Consider the following 17,811-nt stretch of genomic DNA (forward strand, 5'->3'; position numbering starts at 1 on the left):
CCCCCCCCCCGTGTGCACCCCCCACCCCATCTTCAATTTGGGGGCCCGCAGGGGGCCCCCAAAGTGAAGACCGCATACCTTTCCGCATGCCTTTCCGCCAGCCTGGCGGGGGCAATCCGCCAGACATCATAATGGGCCCCTATGTGTCTTCACACCCCTCAAACTACCTGCCAACGTGAGACGCTCCCTCCTATTTATTATGCAACTACAACATCCTTCAGTAGAAAATTGCACTAACACAGTGAGCTAATGCTGACCCAGCTATTTTTTCCAAACAAGGACTAATTACTGACATAATAAACTAAAACAGTGTATGCCAAAAGCATGGATCATGGAGTACAGTTCAGTACTATCTCACACATTTTGAAAAACGTGCAAATAAAAATCTTACTTCAGGTATCCATAAGGCACAGCTCACATGGACCCACTTTGTTCCACTTCTTGTGGGTTTCAGAGCACCTCCTCTTTTGGGGCACAGTAAACATTTTGGCTGAACTCCCAGGGCACAAGTGCGACAAAGCCAACTACCAATGGGAACTTTCAGGATTCCGTAGCAAGCCTACAAACAAAAGGCAATCTTTATTGGCTGTATTTTTTATTTTTTCAATGCATTATTGAATAATCAATCAAAAAGTTTTTTTTTTAGTTTTACTAATAGCAATTTAATTATAAGTAGTTGAGAAATATTGGATTTCTGCATACACAACCTTTTAAACTATACCAATTTAAACAGTAGTAAAGTAACGTTCAAATGCACATGTTCTTTGTAAAAGATAGGCCGGAAGGGTGAATTTTAAATTAAAAGTAATTTGCCATATGTAAGGTTATGTACAAGCCTGAACTATACCAAAGAGTTACTCGCCTTTCGTAACGCTCTTTTGGGTGGATATTTTATCCAACTGCATATTCCTCACCTCAGAATATCTCCAGGCAACAGATCAGATCTGGAGATTTTTCAAAGCATTGCTCCCGCATGGCGCTAGGTGGTGTTTTGCGGGTCCTCGTTCGTTCCGTAGAGCCCCGGAAATGATAAAGCAGTACCACATGTAAGTGCTATGCCTGCACGCTGACATCAATAACTTGTTCTTTCCTTTTCTGCACCCTAAGAAGCGCATGATTCTGTCGGTTTTAGGGGGGCATGGCTAGCCAGGCCAAGATGGCAGACATGCTTATGCAGCTCTGCAGGGCTGCCCCTTATCCGTCTTTTCTCCTGTCCCCCACTGAGCATCAACACTGCCTATGTGGTGTTGCTGCATTCCACATTTGGAATGCATCCTGCATCTCTATGAGGTAATGTGCAATTGAGGGTTGTGGGTGTTCTGGGGAATGACAGTTCGATTTGAGCTTTGCTGCATTGAGTTGTACTTGCTGTTAAGTACTGGCAGAGTTGCCAATAAAGCTTATTTACATTTATACTGGAGTCATACTTTACAAGATGGCGACGAGCGGTAAAATCTGCAGAACCTATGCGTATACAGCTTATCCTGCTCCGGGACCTGTCCTGCGGCTGCTGGGGCTATTGACAAGCCGCTAGACAGCGGGGAGGACGCCCTGGTCGGGACCATCTGCCATATGGGGCTGGTCGAACACGACCGCTGAGCCCAGAGTGATGCACCACGAAAAAGGCTCTGCCAGACCACCAGTCCCACCTTTCAAGGAGACCTCTGCATGGGAAGTGAGGTGGTGAATAGTGCACACGGCAGGACCCTGAGGAAGCCTCTGCCTGCTAACGTGTTTGTCCCCTGGGGTGGCGGCGGGCCGCAGAGCTTGACTTGACTGGTGTCACGGTGTGGCGTTTGGGTGGTGCCGCAAGACCTGCTGGCGCTATTCTAAACCCCCCCCCCCTCCCACCACACGCTGCCCGTGAAAGACACTCCACTCCGCACGCAGGGGGAGGGGGAGGGGGAGGGGCAATAATACAGAAAGCGACAGGCAGCCAATCCTGCAGACCGGGCAAGGGGCCAGAAGATGAAATCACACCATCCGTTACCTGCCTGAGGACCCTCAGGCCTACTCCAGGCCTAGTTAATATAGCTCTAAGGTCCAGGACCAGCTGCCATTAGAGTATCGGGGGTGGCCTTGAGGGAGAATAGCTGGGGAGACACATGCTGCGGGCCCTAGCGTTGCTGGGTCCTGGAAACACAGATAAGCTGTTCCTGCAATCCCTGATGCCTGTGAAGACAGGGGAATCCCCTTGGATGTTGATGCAGGGCCCCTGCCTTTGGTGAACCCCTTAACTGCCTGGCAGAGTCTGGGCGTTTGGCGGGCCCAGCTTTGGCTGGGCCTTGATATTGTGAACCCGTAGGGTCCGTGGCCTGCCTGGCAGAGGAGATTGCCTGGGAGGGCTGAGTCGTCGCTGAGCCGTGGGGTACTGGGGCCTACTGCACGGCATCAATTGCCACCCATCACACGGATTAAACAACTGAGGGGATCCCAGAGAAGGCAAACAAACCAGCCCAAGATCACTCAAACCATGACACCGCTGGGCACCTACAGGCACAGGTGAAACAGTCTGGGGTAGACGTACTGGGGGGAGGCAGCTGGCGTGCCTGTCCAGCACAGATACAGTCCCGCAAGACACTAGAATCACGGGGCGCCCTATCGGAGGAGCAGAGCTGCTTGTCCTGTGATGTCATTGACTGGTTTAGTGTTTACAAGCTGGCCCTAAAATCTAGGACTCCTCCACACGACCTCTGGTGACAATTCTTTTGTAACACTTCTGGGCTGCTCGTGCTGCGACACCTACTACTTCCTGTGGCGGTTGCTCAACTACAGAGACAGTGATTCCATTCTACGCAAAGCACGTAAGCTGCCAAAGATAAAAGCAAAAAACTCTTCCGTCATGCTATTCCCCGACTACACTACAGCGTTGCAGCGACAGAGAAGCTAATTTCCCAAGGTCAAGCGGAGCCTCTGTGAATTGCACTCAAGCAGGCCCATTTCGGTGATGCAGCCCCCACCACTTCACATCCCAATGGATAAAATGGAGTATCTTTTGCCAATGCTGCGCTCGGCCTAGTGTAGTTGGCATGCAATCTGGTACACGCTGACTACCACAAAGTAACACACAATGTACAAACCGATCAACAAACGCTGGCTGAACTGCAACCGACGACAAGCGAAACAGTGTCCTTGGTGCCACCCTGGTAGACCACGTGCACAAACTAAAATGCAGGGCAGAGGATGCGGAGGGCTGCTCAAGAAGAAACAACATACGTGTGGTGGGCCTCCCAGACGTTGTGGAGGTCTCAGATGACATGACATACACAGAGTCCTGGAGCCGCGCTCTGCTCTCTGACACAGCGCTCTCTCCTTTCTTTGTCATCGAACTGGGTGGCTCGCCGCCCACCACCTGGAGCTAACCCCAAGTGATTGCTCAACTACAGAGACAGTGATTCCATTCTACGCAACGCACGTAAGCTGCCAAAGATAAAAGCAGAAAACTCTTCCGTCATGCTTTTCCCCGACTACACTACAGCGTTGCAGCGACAGAGCAGCTAATTTCTCACGGTCAAGCGGTGCCTCTGAACTGGACATATGATACCGCCTCCTCTTCCCCACCCAACTCCAAGTACCGGCAGTGGGGAACACACACTTTTTCGACTCTACAAAGGATGCCTTGGACTGGATGGAGTCTGCTGGACTCACAACTGTGCACCACACATCCACTGACTTGGCACTGAATGGGGGTGCCGCTCGGGACTGTCGACGAGGGTGTTGGAAACGGGAGGGTCGCCCCCAGGAGCCTGGCTCCACGCCGAACCTGGAACACGTAATCAAGGAGCGACGTGAAGCCTTAGAGATGGCACCCACCATGCGTACCCATCACCACAGCCCAGACCCTGATACAACCTCCATGAAGTCCTTTAGCGACAAGGGCTCCTCTCATCACGGACACCTAACACACTACGGGTGGGGTGCCTCAGTCCACGCGAACAGACATGGGTTTTCCCCCCGGGAGGGTCACTCACGGAGGGACGGCTACAATCATTCAGATGGCATAATGATGGCCCCAAGACGAAATAACGCACCAGGCGGAGTGGACCAAGTGGCCCCGGTGGTGCCGCTCCAGATAATGTCTTGGAACGTCAGAGGGTTGGGGGACAAAATAAAGAGGGGACTGGTCCTTCAGGGCATTAAGAGATTGGGCCCGGCCCTGGTACTTCTTCAAGAAACACACCTAGCGGGCAGTGCTCGACGGGCATTGGATAGACGGGGTTATCAAATGGTAGCACACGCAGAGTTCACCTCTGGCTCACGCGGAACGGGTATTTTGTTAAGAACATCCTCACAATTTATACTTCAGTCCACCAAAATAGATGATCAGGGCTGCTTTGCTGCTATACACGGACAATGGGAGGGCAGGACGCTAAACGTGGTATCGGTCTATGTCCCCCCAGCACTACATGCTGTGGCATTACCGGACCTCGGCAGGTTCCTACTGGAACTCCCGGAAGGCGATTTGATTGTAGGGGGGGATTTTAACGCGGTCATACACAGCACACGTGACAGGTTCCCCGCACGTCCGCAAATAACTGGCGTTAATAGATTCAGTGGCTTTCTGGAGGCACAGGGCTTGATCGATATCTGGCGCCTGACACACCAGGAAGAGCAGCAGTATACCTATTACTCCGCTACAAACAATAGCCTGTCCAGAATTGATTATTTCCTCACACTAGGCAATGGTCGACTCACTGTCGACGATGTTCAGATACAGCCGAGGGGCATATCGGATCATTCACCTCTAATCCTGTCCTTATCCAGTCATGAGACGACCCGCAGAAGGATATATCCGATATATCCGGGGTATTTGAAGGTGCCGTCCGTTAGTAAAGACCTGAAGAAGGCTACCCGTCATTACTTTGAGGAAAATGTTGCATTGGTGGACTCGCCCTCAATCCTTTGGGAAGCCTACAAAACAGTCCTCAGGGGACAGGCCATTTCCGCGATAACAGAATACAAACGGGTTCAGAGAGGAGATTTGGTGGAGCTTGAACTGGAGCTCGATAGGGCAAACGCGTCACACATGGCGGACCCCACGAACGACACACTACACTCCTTACAATTATGTCAGCGCCTTCACGATGACCACTTGCGACACCAAACGACGGCGGACATTGCAGCAACCACACATAGGATATATGACATAGGGGATAAGGCAAGTAAACTTTTGGCTTGGCTAGACAGGAAAAAGGGGGGGCAGCAGATGTATACTAAGCTTAAATGATGTACACGGAGAGCCACACACACGACCTGAGGAGATAGTGGACATATTGGCCGATCACTTCCGGGACGTGTACAACCCCAGTATAGAGGTGACTGAAGCTACAGCTCTGGTATCCCTCTGTGACATACGAATACCAACACTGACGGCCGAGGCAGTAGACGACCTCGACGCTGATTTGTCGATTGAAGAGATTCAGTTGGCCATCAACGCGACTCGATCGGGGAAAGCTTTGGGCCCGAATGGGATACCCATTGAATGGTTCAAAACGATGTCTGAATCCCTGAGTGCACCTCTTCTACGGATGTACACGGAAAGTAGGGAGAAGGGAATACTACCCCTTGACCAACGGATGGCGACCATTGTGGCTATACCGAAGCCAGGCAAACCACCTAACGAATGTACGTCCTACCGGCCCATATCGCTCCTCAATGTGGAAGCGAAAATCCTTGCGAAATTACTAGCGAACAGACTGCTGCCATACCTGGAATAGCTGATACACCCGGATCAGTCGGGCTTTATGCCACATAGAAGTACGGCGCTGAACCTCCGGAGGGTACATGGGGTGCTGGCGAAAGTGCCGTCCTTAGAAACACCGGCAGCAATAGTGTCACTTGATGCCAAAATGGCGTTTGATATGGTGGAATGGCGCTACCTGTTTGCGGTACTGACTCGTATGGGGTTCGGTCCCAATTATATTTCTTGGGTGAAATTATTGTACACTGACCCCATGGCGCGAGTGGTGGCGAACGGACACATATCACGCGAGATCCGCCTGGTAAGGGGGACAAGGCAGGTATGCCGCTGTCGCCTATCTTGTTCGCGCTAGTACTAGAGCCGCTGGCGATTACCATCAGGACATCGCCTCTGCTCAAGGGTATACGCTGGAATAACGACTGGGAGGACAGGGTCTCTTTATATGCATATGATATGCTGATATATGTGACGGATCTAGAGAGAAGTATCCCGAATCTTCTTGCAGTATGTGATACGCACGGTCAAACATCGGGCTACACTATTAACTGGGCGAAGTCGATAATCTATGTATTGAAGGGCTCCCCCCCCTGTGCTTCCTAACACCTGCCCTCTGGCAGTGGCCACCACCGCCTTCAAGTACCTGGGTGTATACATCACACTGGACTCTGCGGTCTTCTACGAGTCCAACCTGCTGCCTCCCCTCTCCGATTCCGCAATGACGTGAAACATTGGAAGGGACTTCCACTGACTCTACTAGGCAGGGCAGCCCTGTTCAAAATGATGGCGCTGCCTCGTTTCCTCTACATACTCGAAAACGCACCGCTTCCAGTACCTCAGAGCTACTTTCAGAAAGTGACGGCGGTGATGACGGGTCTCTTGTGGGGTGATCGCCCAGCGCGCATAGCACATATAAAACTGAATAGGGGCTGGTATGAAGGCGGGATTGCGCTACCAAATATGCAATTGTACTACTGGGCGGCACAGCTTAAAATTATTAATCAATGGCTCCACGCCCCACAGACCGACCCGGCATTCATGGCTGACAGGGCACAATTAGGGATGCATAGCCTACTGACACCGCTATATCACAAGGGAGCTGCTGGAAAACTGATAGGGCCCACCAAACATGTAGTGACACTGTGGTATAAAGCACAGGCGAGACTTAAGTGGGGAGGAGTTATAACGAAAATGACCCCATTATGGGATGCGAAAGCACTGGGACATCTTAGGCGCACTAAAGGCTTCACCCACTGGGACAATATAGGGATTTCGACAGTCGGGGATATGTGGTCAGAGGGAGGGGTAGTCCCATTCACATATCTCCAACAACATTACGAGATGGGAACGACAGAAAGATTTAGATACATCCAAATCACACACGCTCTGCAGGCAGCCATCCCGCCAGGGACGCATATCCCGGAATCCTCGCCACTTGTGGATCACCTACTTACGGACGTTATGCAGGAAGGCGCGACCTCCCTCACATACCGAAAGCTACTGAACAATTTGCCCGATGCGTTGGAGAAGTTGCGAGAGAAGTGGGTGGAGGACGTGGGAGCATTAGATGATACCGAGTGGAATGCAGCGTTAGCGTCACCACGGGAGGCTGGGGTGTCGGCTAGGTTCCGTCTAATACAATTGAAAATCTTACATAGGATATATTACACACGGACCATACTGCACAAACTACAGAGAGCAGACCATCCATACTGTCTCAGGGGATGCGGAGAACAGGGTACCTTCATACACACACTTTGTGATTGCCCGGCCATTGAGGGTTACTGGCAGAAGGTGATGCGCACCATTTCCCAGACTTTGGAGGTCTCGCTGACCCCTGAGCCCAGAGTTTGTTTACTGAACATATGGGGGCCAACTGATGTATCATACCACGGACGGCTGTGGTCTACGATTGGCCTCATGACTGCCAAGCGTGACATCGCGCAGAAGTGGGGGGCGGCAGAACTTCCTACTCTGGCACAATGGTGCAGAAACATAGACACACTTATGGTAACAGAAAGGGCAGTGTATAAAGCAAGAACTAACCCACGTAAATGGAATAAAGTCTTGCATTTAAAAAAAAAAAAAAATCTATATAATTGGCATCTCCATACCTTGACAAGTGACGCTGAAGCCCCCTCTCGCAATTACCCCGACCCCATGACTTTTGCAACTCACCCTTGAGGCCGGTAACATCCACTCACAGTTTGGGCAGATATCCATTGTTACTCCGCTCTCATAATGTTTCTGGTTCGGATTTCCCCTTTCTTCCCAGGTTACATGAACTGCCTAGGAGGTACTCCCCTCCTCTCCCCCTGCCTACCTTACTCACCACCACTATTGCACATGATAAAGGCCTCTGAATTGCGAGAAACGGTCACGGGCGGAACCCCGACCCAATCACATCATGTCACTCACTAACATTATTACCTGGAATGTGAGGGGAATGCACAAACCCTCATGACGCTATGCTGTATACTCCTACCTTAAACGCAGGTCTGCACTCATTGCGCTATTACAGGAGACACATTTGACATTGGCTGAAGCTCTCAGACTCCATTAGCGGAGGAGGGGACAGGTATACGCCACTAACTACTCATCCTATGCCAGAGGTGTATTGGTTTGTGTGAGACCAGGGATCCCTTCTGCAGCAGACGAGGTAGAGATTGATGCAGACTGACGATGTGTACTAATTTACGTAAGACTAGATGGCCGCCACCTTTTGGTGTGAACAATGTACGCCCCAAGCACTGACCAGACCTTGTACTTATGCACACTGTCGAGCAAGCTCTCGAGGTGGAGTAGGATCCCGTGGCTCTTAGGGGAAGACTTCATCTCTGTACTAGACACAGTCTTGGACTGCTTGTTCCGCTCTACCCCGCACAAGAGCCATCTCAAAGGCCCAAGCACTAGGCAACTAGCTGCTTGACTGGCAGCTTCTAGATATCTGGCCTGGCTGAAACCTGCACACATGCATATACTTTTTTGGGGGGATTTTTTATATTGTGCGAACTAAACCCAAAACATCGGATATCAGAGCGCTTTACATAGAATGAATGAATGAATGAAATTTAATTTATAATGCGCAAACTTAGCCCAACGGGCATCAAGGCGCAGTGCGTACATATACATTCACACAGAATAAAAATGAATTTAGTGATAGGCCTGAGAGAAAAGCCACGTCTTCAAAAGTTTCCGAAATATGGCCAGAGAGGGTTGGTTAGAGTGTTCGGGAGGGAGACTGTTCCACAATTTGGGTGCTAGGATGGAAAAGGCTCGTCCACCCTATCTAGCCTTTTTGAATCTGGGAATAACCAGCAGATTTCGCGAGGATGACCGTAAGGGTCTATTAGGGGAGTAAAGACTAACCAGAGTCTTTACGCCTTCGGGGGCAGATCCAAACACAGCCCTGTGGGTCAAACAGATACGTTTGAAGGAAATCCTGGCGTGCATTGGAAGCCAATGGAGGTCCTTCCTGGCTTGTGTTGCAGATGTAAGCCTAGGCAGCATTAGGGCCATCCTAGCAGCAGAGTTTTGGACCATCTGGAGACGATATAGGGATTTCTTGTTTATGCCCCCATATAACGCATTACAGTAGTCGAGCCTGGAAGATACCAGGGCGACTGTGGCCTGCTTACGAGCGTCAGATGACAAAAAGGGGGCAATTTTTTTCAGAATGCGGATGGTATTGCAGCAGGTGGATACAGTTCTGTTGACCTGAAGGTCGAAGGAGAGGGTCGAGTCTATGAGGACACCCACGTTTCTAGCCGAGTTGGAAGGTTTAGGGCAGTCACCTAGGGAGGGGGGCCACCAGTCTTCGGACCAGATGTCATGGTTACCTCCAAAGATTAGGACCTCCGTTTTCTCCCCATTAAGCTTTAGGTAGTTACGCACCATCCACTGCGACACTGCCTCCTTACAATATCGAAATTTGGAGGCAGCCGCTGAGGCCTGTGAGGTGGTGGAAATGATAATCTGGGTATCATCTGCATAAGACAGTATTTGATACCCAAAAGATCTTATTACCTCGGCAAGTGGGGTTACATAAATGTTAAATAACAGGGGACTCAGGGAAGAGCCCTGAGGAACCCCACATTGCACGGCCTGGGAGGGGGAAAGGAAACTACCAAGCTGGACCCTCCGTTGTCTCTGAGAGAGAAAAGAAGACAGGAGGCTCAGAGCAGTTCCCTCTACTCCTATCCCCTTCAAACGATCAACCAGAATGGAAGGGGATAGGGTATCAAATGCTGATGTAAGGTCAAGTAGCACCAATAATGCGGTCTGCCCTCTGTCCACTTCGGAGCGGATGTTGTTAGCTACGACAATGAGGGCAGACTCTGTGCTATGAGCAGCACGAAACCCGTGCTGGGAAATATCAAGAAGGCCCCTCGCCTCCAGATAGGTAGTGAGATGGGAATTGAGGTGAGCCTCAAGTATCTTTGCTGGGGCGGGAAGCAAAGATATTGGCCGGAATTTTTTTAAGATTTCAGGGTTTAGGGAGGGTTTCTTTAAAAGGGGCTTGACAACAGCTGATTTCCAAGGGGTAGGAAAAGACCCCTCATCTATAGCCATGTTCATAACTTGCAGAAGAGGAGGAAGAACCGTCTCTCTACATGACTTCATTATCTTTATAGGACATGGGTCAAGAGGCGAAGAGGATTTAGTGGAGTCAAGGAGGCGATTTAGATCGGCAAGTGTCAAGCGAGGAAATTTAGAAAAATTAGACAGGGGATCAAATTCGGGGATTTCATTGTGTGAAGAAGGAGAGGAAAGAGGCAAGAGTGCACTATTAGCATCTAATTCAGTATTAAGAAGAGTTAAAGAGGCATGGATATCAGAAATTTTGGTGAGGAAGAAGCTTGCGATGTTGTTGCAAAGCTCCTGGGACTCGTTGACTGACTCAATGGCTTTAGGTACTGAGAGTGAATCAATAATTTTAAAAAGCTCTCTAGATGATTTAAGTGAGGTGGTAACCTTGCTATAGATGATCTTTTTTTCTATAGCTATGGCCTTTTTATAATCTCTCAGGGCAGATTTATGTAGATTTTTCCCTAGAAGGTCAGGACGTACACACCAGGCTCTCATAGCACCAGTTTCATTACAAAAGGACACATTCATTTTTGTTAGGCGCGAGGAGATTAAGTGATTTGCTCAGATTCACAGGATGTTGATTGTCGTTGCCGGTTCACCAGCTTAGAGTTTGACATCTCTGGCCGTAAGGCTACATCCTCTCCCAATTCTACTCCTCACCACACACCCTGCATGTCCGATTAGATCGAATTGTGGGATCGATGTGCCTCCTCTCCACAGTTCAACACACAGACTACCTTGGGCACACGCACTTCGCTCACAACCTCCAACCCCTACAACTGGCATGGGACAATAGCACGCCTGCCATACCCACCTGGGGTCTACAATCTGCTGCGTTAGAAGACCCACCCTTCCATACCTCTCTGAGCATTGTCTCAGAGGACTACTTTGAACACAACGCCAATACCGCCACTGAGAAGCTGACTGAATGGGATGTTTTTAAGATAACCATCGGGGGGCACTGTCTCTGGCTCAATTGGAACATTCGCAAGCAACTAGACAGTGACATTACACGTATTGAGAACACAGTCCTGCAATTGAAGATGTGTCTGACCCTACATACATCTGCTGACTGGCAGAGACACGGCGTGAGCAAACTGCTCTGCTGGATAGACTGAGATGCCTGAATTAAACTGCACTCATATCCCGGACACATGCAGCTGAGGACCGCTCCAGCCAACTCTTGGCATGGCTGATATGCCAGGAACAGCCCCGGCAATCCATTCTTTCACTACAATCCTCTGCGGGACATCTTCTGGAAACCCAGCACAGTACACGTGGAACTGACAAAACATTAAACCTCCCTCTATAAATCGACCTCAGACACTGTGCCTGATCACCTTGAAGCTTTCTTTTCCACTACTATGTTACCCACCATTACCCCTGAACAACGTGCGGAATTAGATGTACCCATCACACTCCATGAAATACGTGAAGCTATCAGGGCCCTTGCCATGGGCAAGTCCCTGGGTCCAGACGGTCTGCTGGCCAAATATCACAAAACCTACGTTTCTGTATTGGCTCTTCAACTACTTGCACTTTATGAAGCATCCCTCTCAGCCTCACGCCATCCCAATTTCCTTGCAAGAATTCCTACTAATCTCCTTACCGAAGCCTGACTGAGACCCCACTGTTCTCGGATCCCATCGACGCGGGCGTTACTCAACACAGACTATAAAATACTGACCGAAATTCTAGTAAATCACCTAGCACCCCTAGTTACCGCCCTGGTCCATCATGATCAGAACCGATTTTATACCAGCTCATAATACCTCGTTCAATCTGCAATGCTTTTTCTGAGTCTCTACAGACGCTGTGCAGCGCTGGCCTGACTCTGGGTGCCGGATACTCTACCTTGAGAATGTCTTTGAATTGTTTGAGAAGGCCTTTGAATTGTTTGAGTGGGATTTCTCTTTTGACACTCTGACATGATATGGTATTGGGGCCCGAATCATCGGGCTGATTAAGCTGCTCTATACCACCCAATCTGCTAGAGTTAAGACCAGCTTCTATGTCTCTGACCCTATTCCATTAAGCAGGGGTACCCAACAAGGCTGCCTGCTTTCTCCACTTGTCAATGTCAATGTCAATGGTTCTTATATAGCGCCTTTTCACCGCAAGGTCTCAAGGCGCTTGCTTTGGGAACCCGTCCTGGCTTTTCCCTGTGAGATAACCCATACTGGGCATCCCCAAGGTGAAAGCCAGGCATCCCGCCACGGGGGGGGGCCATAGTGGAGATTAAGCAAGCTATTGCCCAGAGTTGCAGAGTGTGAACCCGTGATTCGAGTAGGCACCGAAGCGAGAATTATCGAGGCCGTGGACCTTTGGGCTCAAGACCCTGCCGCGTCGGGAATTGAACCCTGGTCCCGGGTCTGACCTCTGCTTCAGGGCCTGCCTCCTCTAACCAGTGAGCCACACCTCTCCACTTCTCTTCTCCGTAGCTATTGAGCCACTTGCCATGGCTATTCGAGCAGCTGGAGCTGACTGAGGTATCCCAATGAGGAACATCAGTCCTCTGCAGTGGGCCCTAAAATTCCGAAAATGGAGACGGAATTGATTGGCAGGGGTCAGCAGACCAAAGGTATGTGCTGTAGCATTACTGTTTTTAAAGTGTTCCAAAGCGGAGTTCATCTTCACAACGAAGAGGTTTGCCCTATCAAAGAGCATGTTCATCAGCTACGAATAACATTGCCAAAGAACCCAGTGAATCTCATACAGGCATGTCGACAAAGGACTACAGAAGTACCAACCGCTCTGCAAAGGAAATCTGTAGTAGCCAACCCTGCACTGGTAACATACTTTGCCACATCTTGCCCATTCAGTTTAATCTGGGCTATAAAGGCCCTCAGATCCTCCAGGACTGCAAGAAAGATTTCATTAGCCATGTCTCATAGGACATCAGTGTGTCAGCACATAACACACACTGCGTTTACAGACAGCAAATGCCAGACTGACTGAATAAAACATATGTTTGCCAAAGGCATAACTCCTTTTAGAGTCTCTACCGGCTCAGCGGTGGGAAATTAACTAGGATTGACTTAACTTGGCGAGGCTACACAATAAGGCTCTGAATAGTGGGGTGCTTGGAGAAAAAAAATCCATGTCGCCAGGCGCAGGTCTATGACGTCTAGCCGACTACCTGCTCACAGGAGGACAAGAACTTGTTTTCAACCAGGTAACCATCAAAGAATCTGCGAGGGCATCATTAAACTGAAGTAAAGGCTCAGATGTTGCTATCTCCAAGTGTAGAATTTCAGTCAAACCATTTGTTTGAGTGTATACTTCTTTCTGCAGTTGTGGCACGGTTTGAATCTATGTTTTCGGTGGGGGCATCGCTCTCTTGCACACTATAAAAAGCTTGGAAGTCGTTGAAAAACCACACAAATTCATAAGTAGAGTACTGGATCCATGTCGAAGTACGCAAAAAGAAAGGTAATGACATCACTGTACTGCATACATGCAGCTCCACTACATCACTTTCAGGGCAGTACGGAGCCAATGCATAGTTGCACAATGCCACCTATCAGCAGGCAGGACCGCTGCTATGAAAAATCTCTGGATGCAGCTTGGTGATTGTACGTTATTCTAAGGTCTGCAGTTATAAGTATCCATCAGAAATACAATGTTTTGGAAACTTGGGTGTTACAGGTTTGAATCCCAGATTTCCTCAACTTTTCCCATTTCTGAGGTAGAAATGATAAAATATGCAATTGCATCTGTTAATACTAAAACTATGTTTATTTTACGAGTTTTTCTTTTGGCCTTATATGGGAAAGCCTACAAGTATCCCATTATAAAAAAATTATGTCAGACAGATTCTTGTAGTGACTATGGAAAATGAGACCCTTGGAAAGCAACTTCGGTCAGTATTTATGTATGTATGTATATAGTATTTATTAAGCGCAACAAACACCCCACGGGTACCCTGGCGCTACAATACATGATTTAGAGGACCAATATTAATCAGAGAGACAACAGATAGTGAAGAAAGACAGTAATCAGAGGACAGAATCAAATTCTAGGAAACAGCCACGTCTTAATCCTTTTCCTGAACAGCAGCAGGGAATTACACTGTCTGATATCAGGTGGTAGCTCATTCCACAGCCTTGCTGCAGCAATGCTGAAAGCACATCCACCCAATCTGACTTTCTTGAATCTTGAAACTTTCGCCAAACCGGCCGAAGAGGAGCGGAGATGTCGAGTGGGAATGTACCAGACAAGTTTTTCTTGCAGAGGTTTCGGTCCCAGGCCATGCAAGGCCTTGATCACAATACACAAGGACTTAAACTGTACTCTTTGCAACACTGGTAGCCAATGTAGTTCGGCCAAGCATTGTGATGCAGAAGAGTCTCGCGGTTTAGCTAGAGCTAATCTTGCCGCCATGTTTTGAACCCGTTGGATCAAGTATTTAGGAGAGTCCAGCAGCAGGGCATTACAATATTCGAAGCGACTTAAAACTGCGCCCTGCACTACCAGTACTCTGGCCGAGGCAGGCAGCAGTGGGAGAATCTTTCTCAAGGCTCTAATCAGCCCAAAACTGCATCCCGTTGTTTTATTCACCTGTGCCTCCAGGGTCAGATTAGCACTAAACAGAACCTCCAAATTACGGACCGTATTGGCTGGGACCAGGGATAGAAAGTACCTAGTGGGCAGAAATTGTAGGGGAGAGGTAAAGGCACCTTCCCTACTGCGCAATGCACTATCTCGGTATTCTCGGAAGTGAATTGTAAAAAGTTCAGCCGTAGCCATTGCTCAGAGTCACGCATACAAGCATGAAAATCCTCCAACGCCGAAGGTTGGGTGCCATCCAGGGATAAAATGATCTGAGTATAATCCGCATAGTTTATCAGCTTCACCTTATGAGCCAGAATTATATCGATCATAGGACTGAGATATACATTAAACATAATCAGACTGATATCAGACCCCTGTGGGACACCATGACCAATATCGGTGAAGGTGAATTGAAACGGCGGAAGGGTCACCGCCTGACGTCTCCCCGAAAGATAAGAGCGGAACCAAGCCAAAGCGGTGCCCACCACTGCTGCCTCCTCGAGGCGGGTCAGCAGAATACTATGGTTGACCGTATCGAAGGTAGCAGACAAGTCAAGCAATATTAATATTGTCGATTGTCCCTTGTCTGCCAACAGCCGAAGATCATCCATCACGGTCACCAAAGCAGACTCCGTACCGTGCTCTGGACGGAAGCCAAATTTGACAGCCACCAACTTGTTGTTGCACTCCAGAAACACGGACAGGGATCTGCTGACCCAGCGTTCAATGATCTTCACAGGATATGGTAAGAGGGAGATTGGTCGATAACTTTCTGGGCGTTCTGATCAAGAGTAGCCTTCTTGGAAGGCTAAGTTGCGGTCCCTGAACATATCGTACATGCTTCTCTTTCCCGCCAAACTCAAGGTTCTTTATAAGGGAAAATCGCTTTTCTTTGCTCGACCGGAGGAGGCCTGGAACTGGCTAGAGGAACGGCCCTTGCTGAGAGAGGCGGAAGAGGAAGGTCGTAGGATCCGGGAGGAGCTCGCGGCAGCTAACTTCGAACGTGCTCGCAGTGGATCGCAGCGCTCTCGCCAACAGCGAGTGGACAGGAAATCTCAACGGAGCCCGTATCCATCGCGCCAGGGTACCGCTGGTGGGAGAACGGGGGACGCAGGCGACGCGGCGGCACGGGACCCAGAAAGGGGATCAAGATTCCGGTGTCTGCTGAACGGGTCTGGCGATGGCGCGGACCACGAGGGAGAAGTGTCTGCATCGGACGCGGAAGATCACACGGATCCGTCCCTCCACCCACTGGCCGTGGCCATCCACGACCTGGAACAGGGTGGGACACACGCCGTGGAAGGTACTGATCATGAGACACAAGATTCGCATTCCTGAGGGGCTAAGGGCCTGAGAATCTGTTTTTGGCAGCCCCCTGCCGGGGACGCACAGGTACTTTTTTTGCTTTGTTCTGAGGGGTGGAAACACTCCGTACTGCTACGTGACTTTGGACAACTAGGCACCCACTAGGTGGGTTTTGTTTGGAGGGTGGGCGACAGACCTTGCTCCCTGGTATCCTGAACCGTCGATGGTTGCACGGGCGGGATGGCCGGGTGGCGTAGGTGGGGTGGGGGTGGGGGGGATGGGGGTTTGTTTATGTTGTTTGGTTGTTCTTGGGGGGAATGTGGGGGGAGTCATGCTTAGGAGTCCGGAGACAGGTGTGGTTCCATCATTGCAAATGTGTGCCCGACTACTTGGTCCCTTGCCCTGGGGTGCGCTTATCCTATCGCTATACACATGGCCCAAGCAGCGGAGTCTGGGGAGGCCGCACTTCTCACGTCAAGCAACTCAATGGCAGGTACACTGACTGACCCGTCTCAAGATGGGCCCGGGGTGAAGGTGCTTACTTGGAACGTGAACGGCCTGGGCTCCAAAATCAAGAGAGGCCTGGTCACGGCCTACATTAAACGAACAGCGCCAGACATTATCTTCCTACAGGAAACGCATTTGAGAGGGAACAAGTGCGCTTTTCTGGCACGGGGCCAATACGTAGTGCTAGCACACGCGGGGTACACCACGGACTCACGGGGCACGGCCATACTCATCAGGAAAACGACCCCTTTCACCTCCACGCGCACATGGTTAGATCCCCAAGGGACGTACGCGGGGGTACAGGGGACCTGGAGGAGGCGCAGGTATACGCTACTGTCGGTCTATGCCCCACCCAAACTTCAGGCGCGCACACTGCAGGCGATCACTAACATACTACTGCACACGGCTGATACGGTCCAAATTATAGGTGGGGATTTCAACGATGTGATGTGCACGGCACGAGATAGGTCCGGCAACGCCCGTGCAGTAACTACAGCCACGGCACTGGCAAGTCAAATGGACATGCTTGGCCTCACTGATGTTTGGAGATGGTTACACCCCACACAGTCCGAATACTCTTTCTTCTCCGGGGCACACAAAGTCTTCTCAAGATTAGATTACATCTTCGCCTCGAGACAGGAGCTATCGTTGGGGGACCAGGCTGAGTATAGGGCGAGGGGCATCTCAGATCACTCACCTCTGCTTGCACACATAGGACGGGACGGGGGTGGCGGACGGGTCCGCTGGCACATGTCGGCGTGGGACATACAGACGCCTGAAATTCTGAGAGGCATTAGGGCGGATATCCGAGTGTATGTGGCGGAAAATGAGGGCTCGGTACAGTCCAGGGCTACGTTGTGGGAGGCCATGAAAACGGTCCTAAGAGATCGCTTCCAATCTAGGGTGGGTGAGGCTCGGAGGAAGCGTGATGAGGCAATTGCAACTGGGGAGGCGACCGTACTGTCCCTGGAGACCGAATACCATAACACGGGGAGTGAGTTGGACCTTAGGAAACTGCTCGACGCCCAAAAGGTTCACAGGGAATTGGCAACGAACGAGGCACGCACGCAGGCCTTGGCCACCCTGCACCGTCTCTACGACGTGGGTGACAAATCTGGGAAGCTTGTGGCCTGGCTGAGTAGACGGGAGAGAGCTGC

At 50.2% G+C, this 17,811-nt stretch overlaps 1 protein-coding gene across 4 annotated transcripts in view; it reads right to left on the reverse strand.

Moving 5' to 3' along the window:
• Positions 1-17,811, reverse strand: part of JADE2 (jade family PHD finger 2) — an 874,388-nt gene that overhangs the window by 281,144 nt on the left and 575,433 nt on the right. For all 4 annotated transcript variants that reach the window (XM_078653277.1, XM_078653280.1, XM_078653278.1 and 1 more), the window contains one exon: positions 392-559. In XM_078653277.1, coding sequence (XP_078509403.1) covers positions 392-559 — 168 coding nt within the window. The remainder of the gene's footprint in view (positions 1-391; positions 560-17,811) is intronic.

The sequence above is a fragment of the Lissotriton helveticus genome, chromosome 7, assembly GCF_964261635.1.
Source record: "Lissotriton helveticus chromosome 7, aLisHel1.1, whole genome shotgun sequence".
Classification (NCBI taxonomy): Eukaryota; Metazoa; Chordata; class Amphibia; order Caudata; family Salamandridae; genus Lissotriton; species Lissotriton helveticus.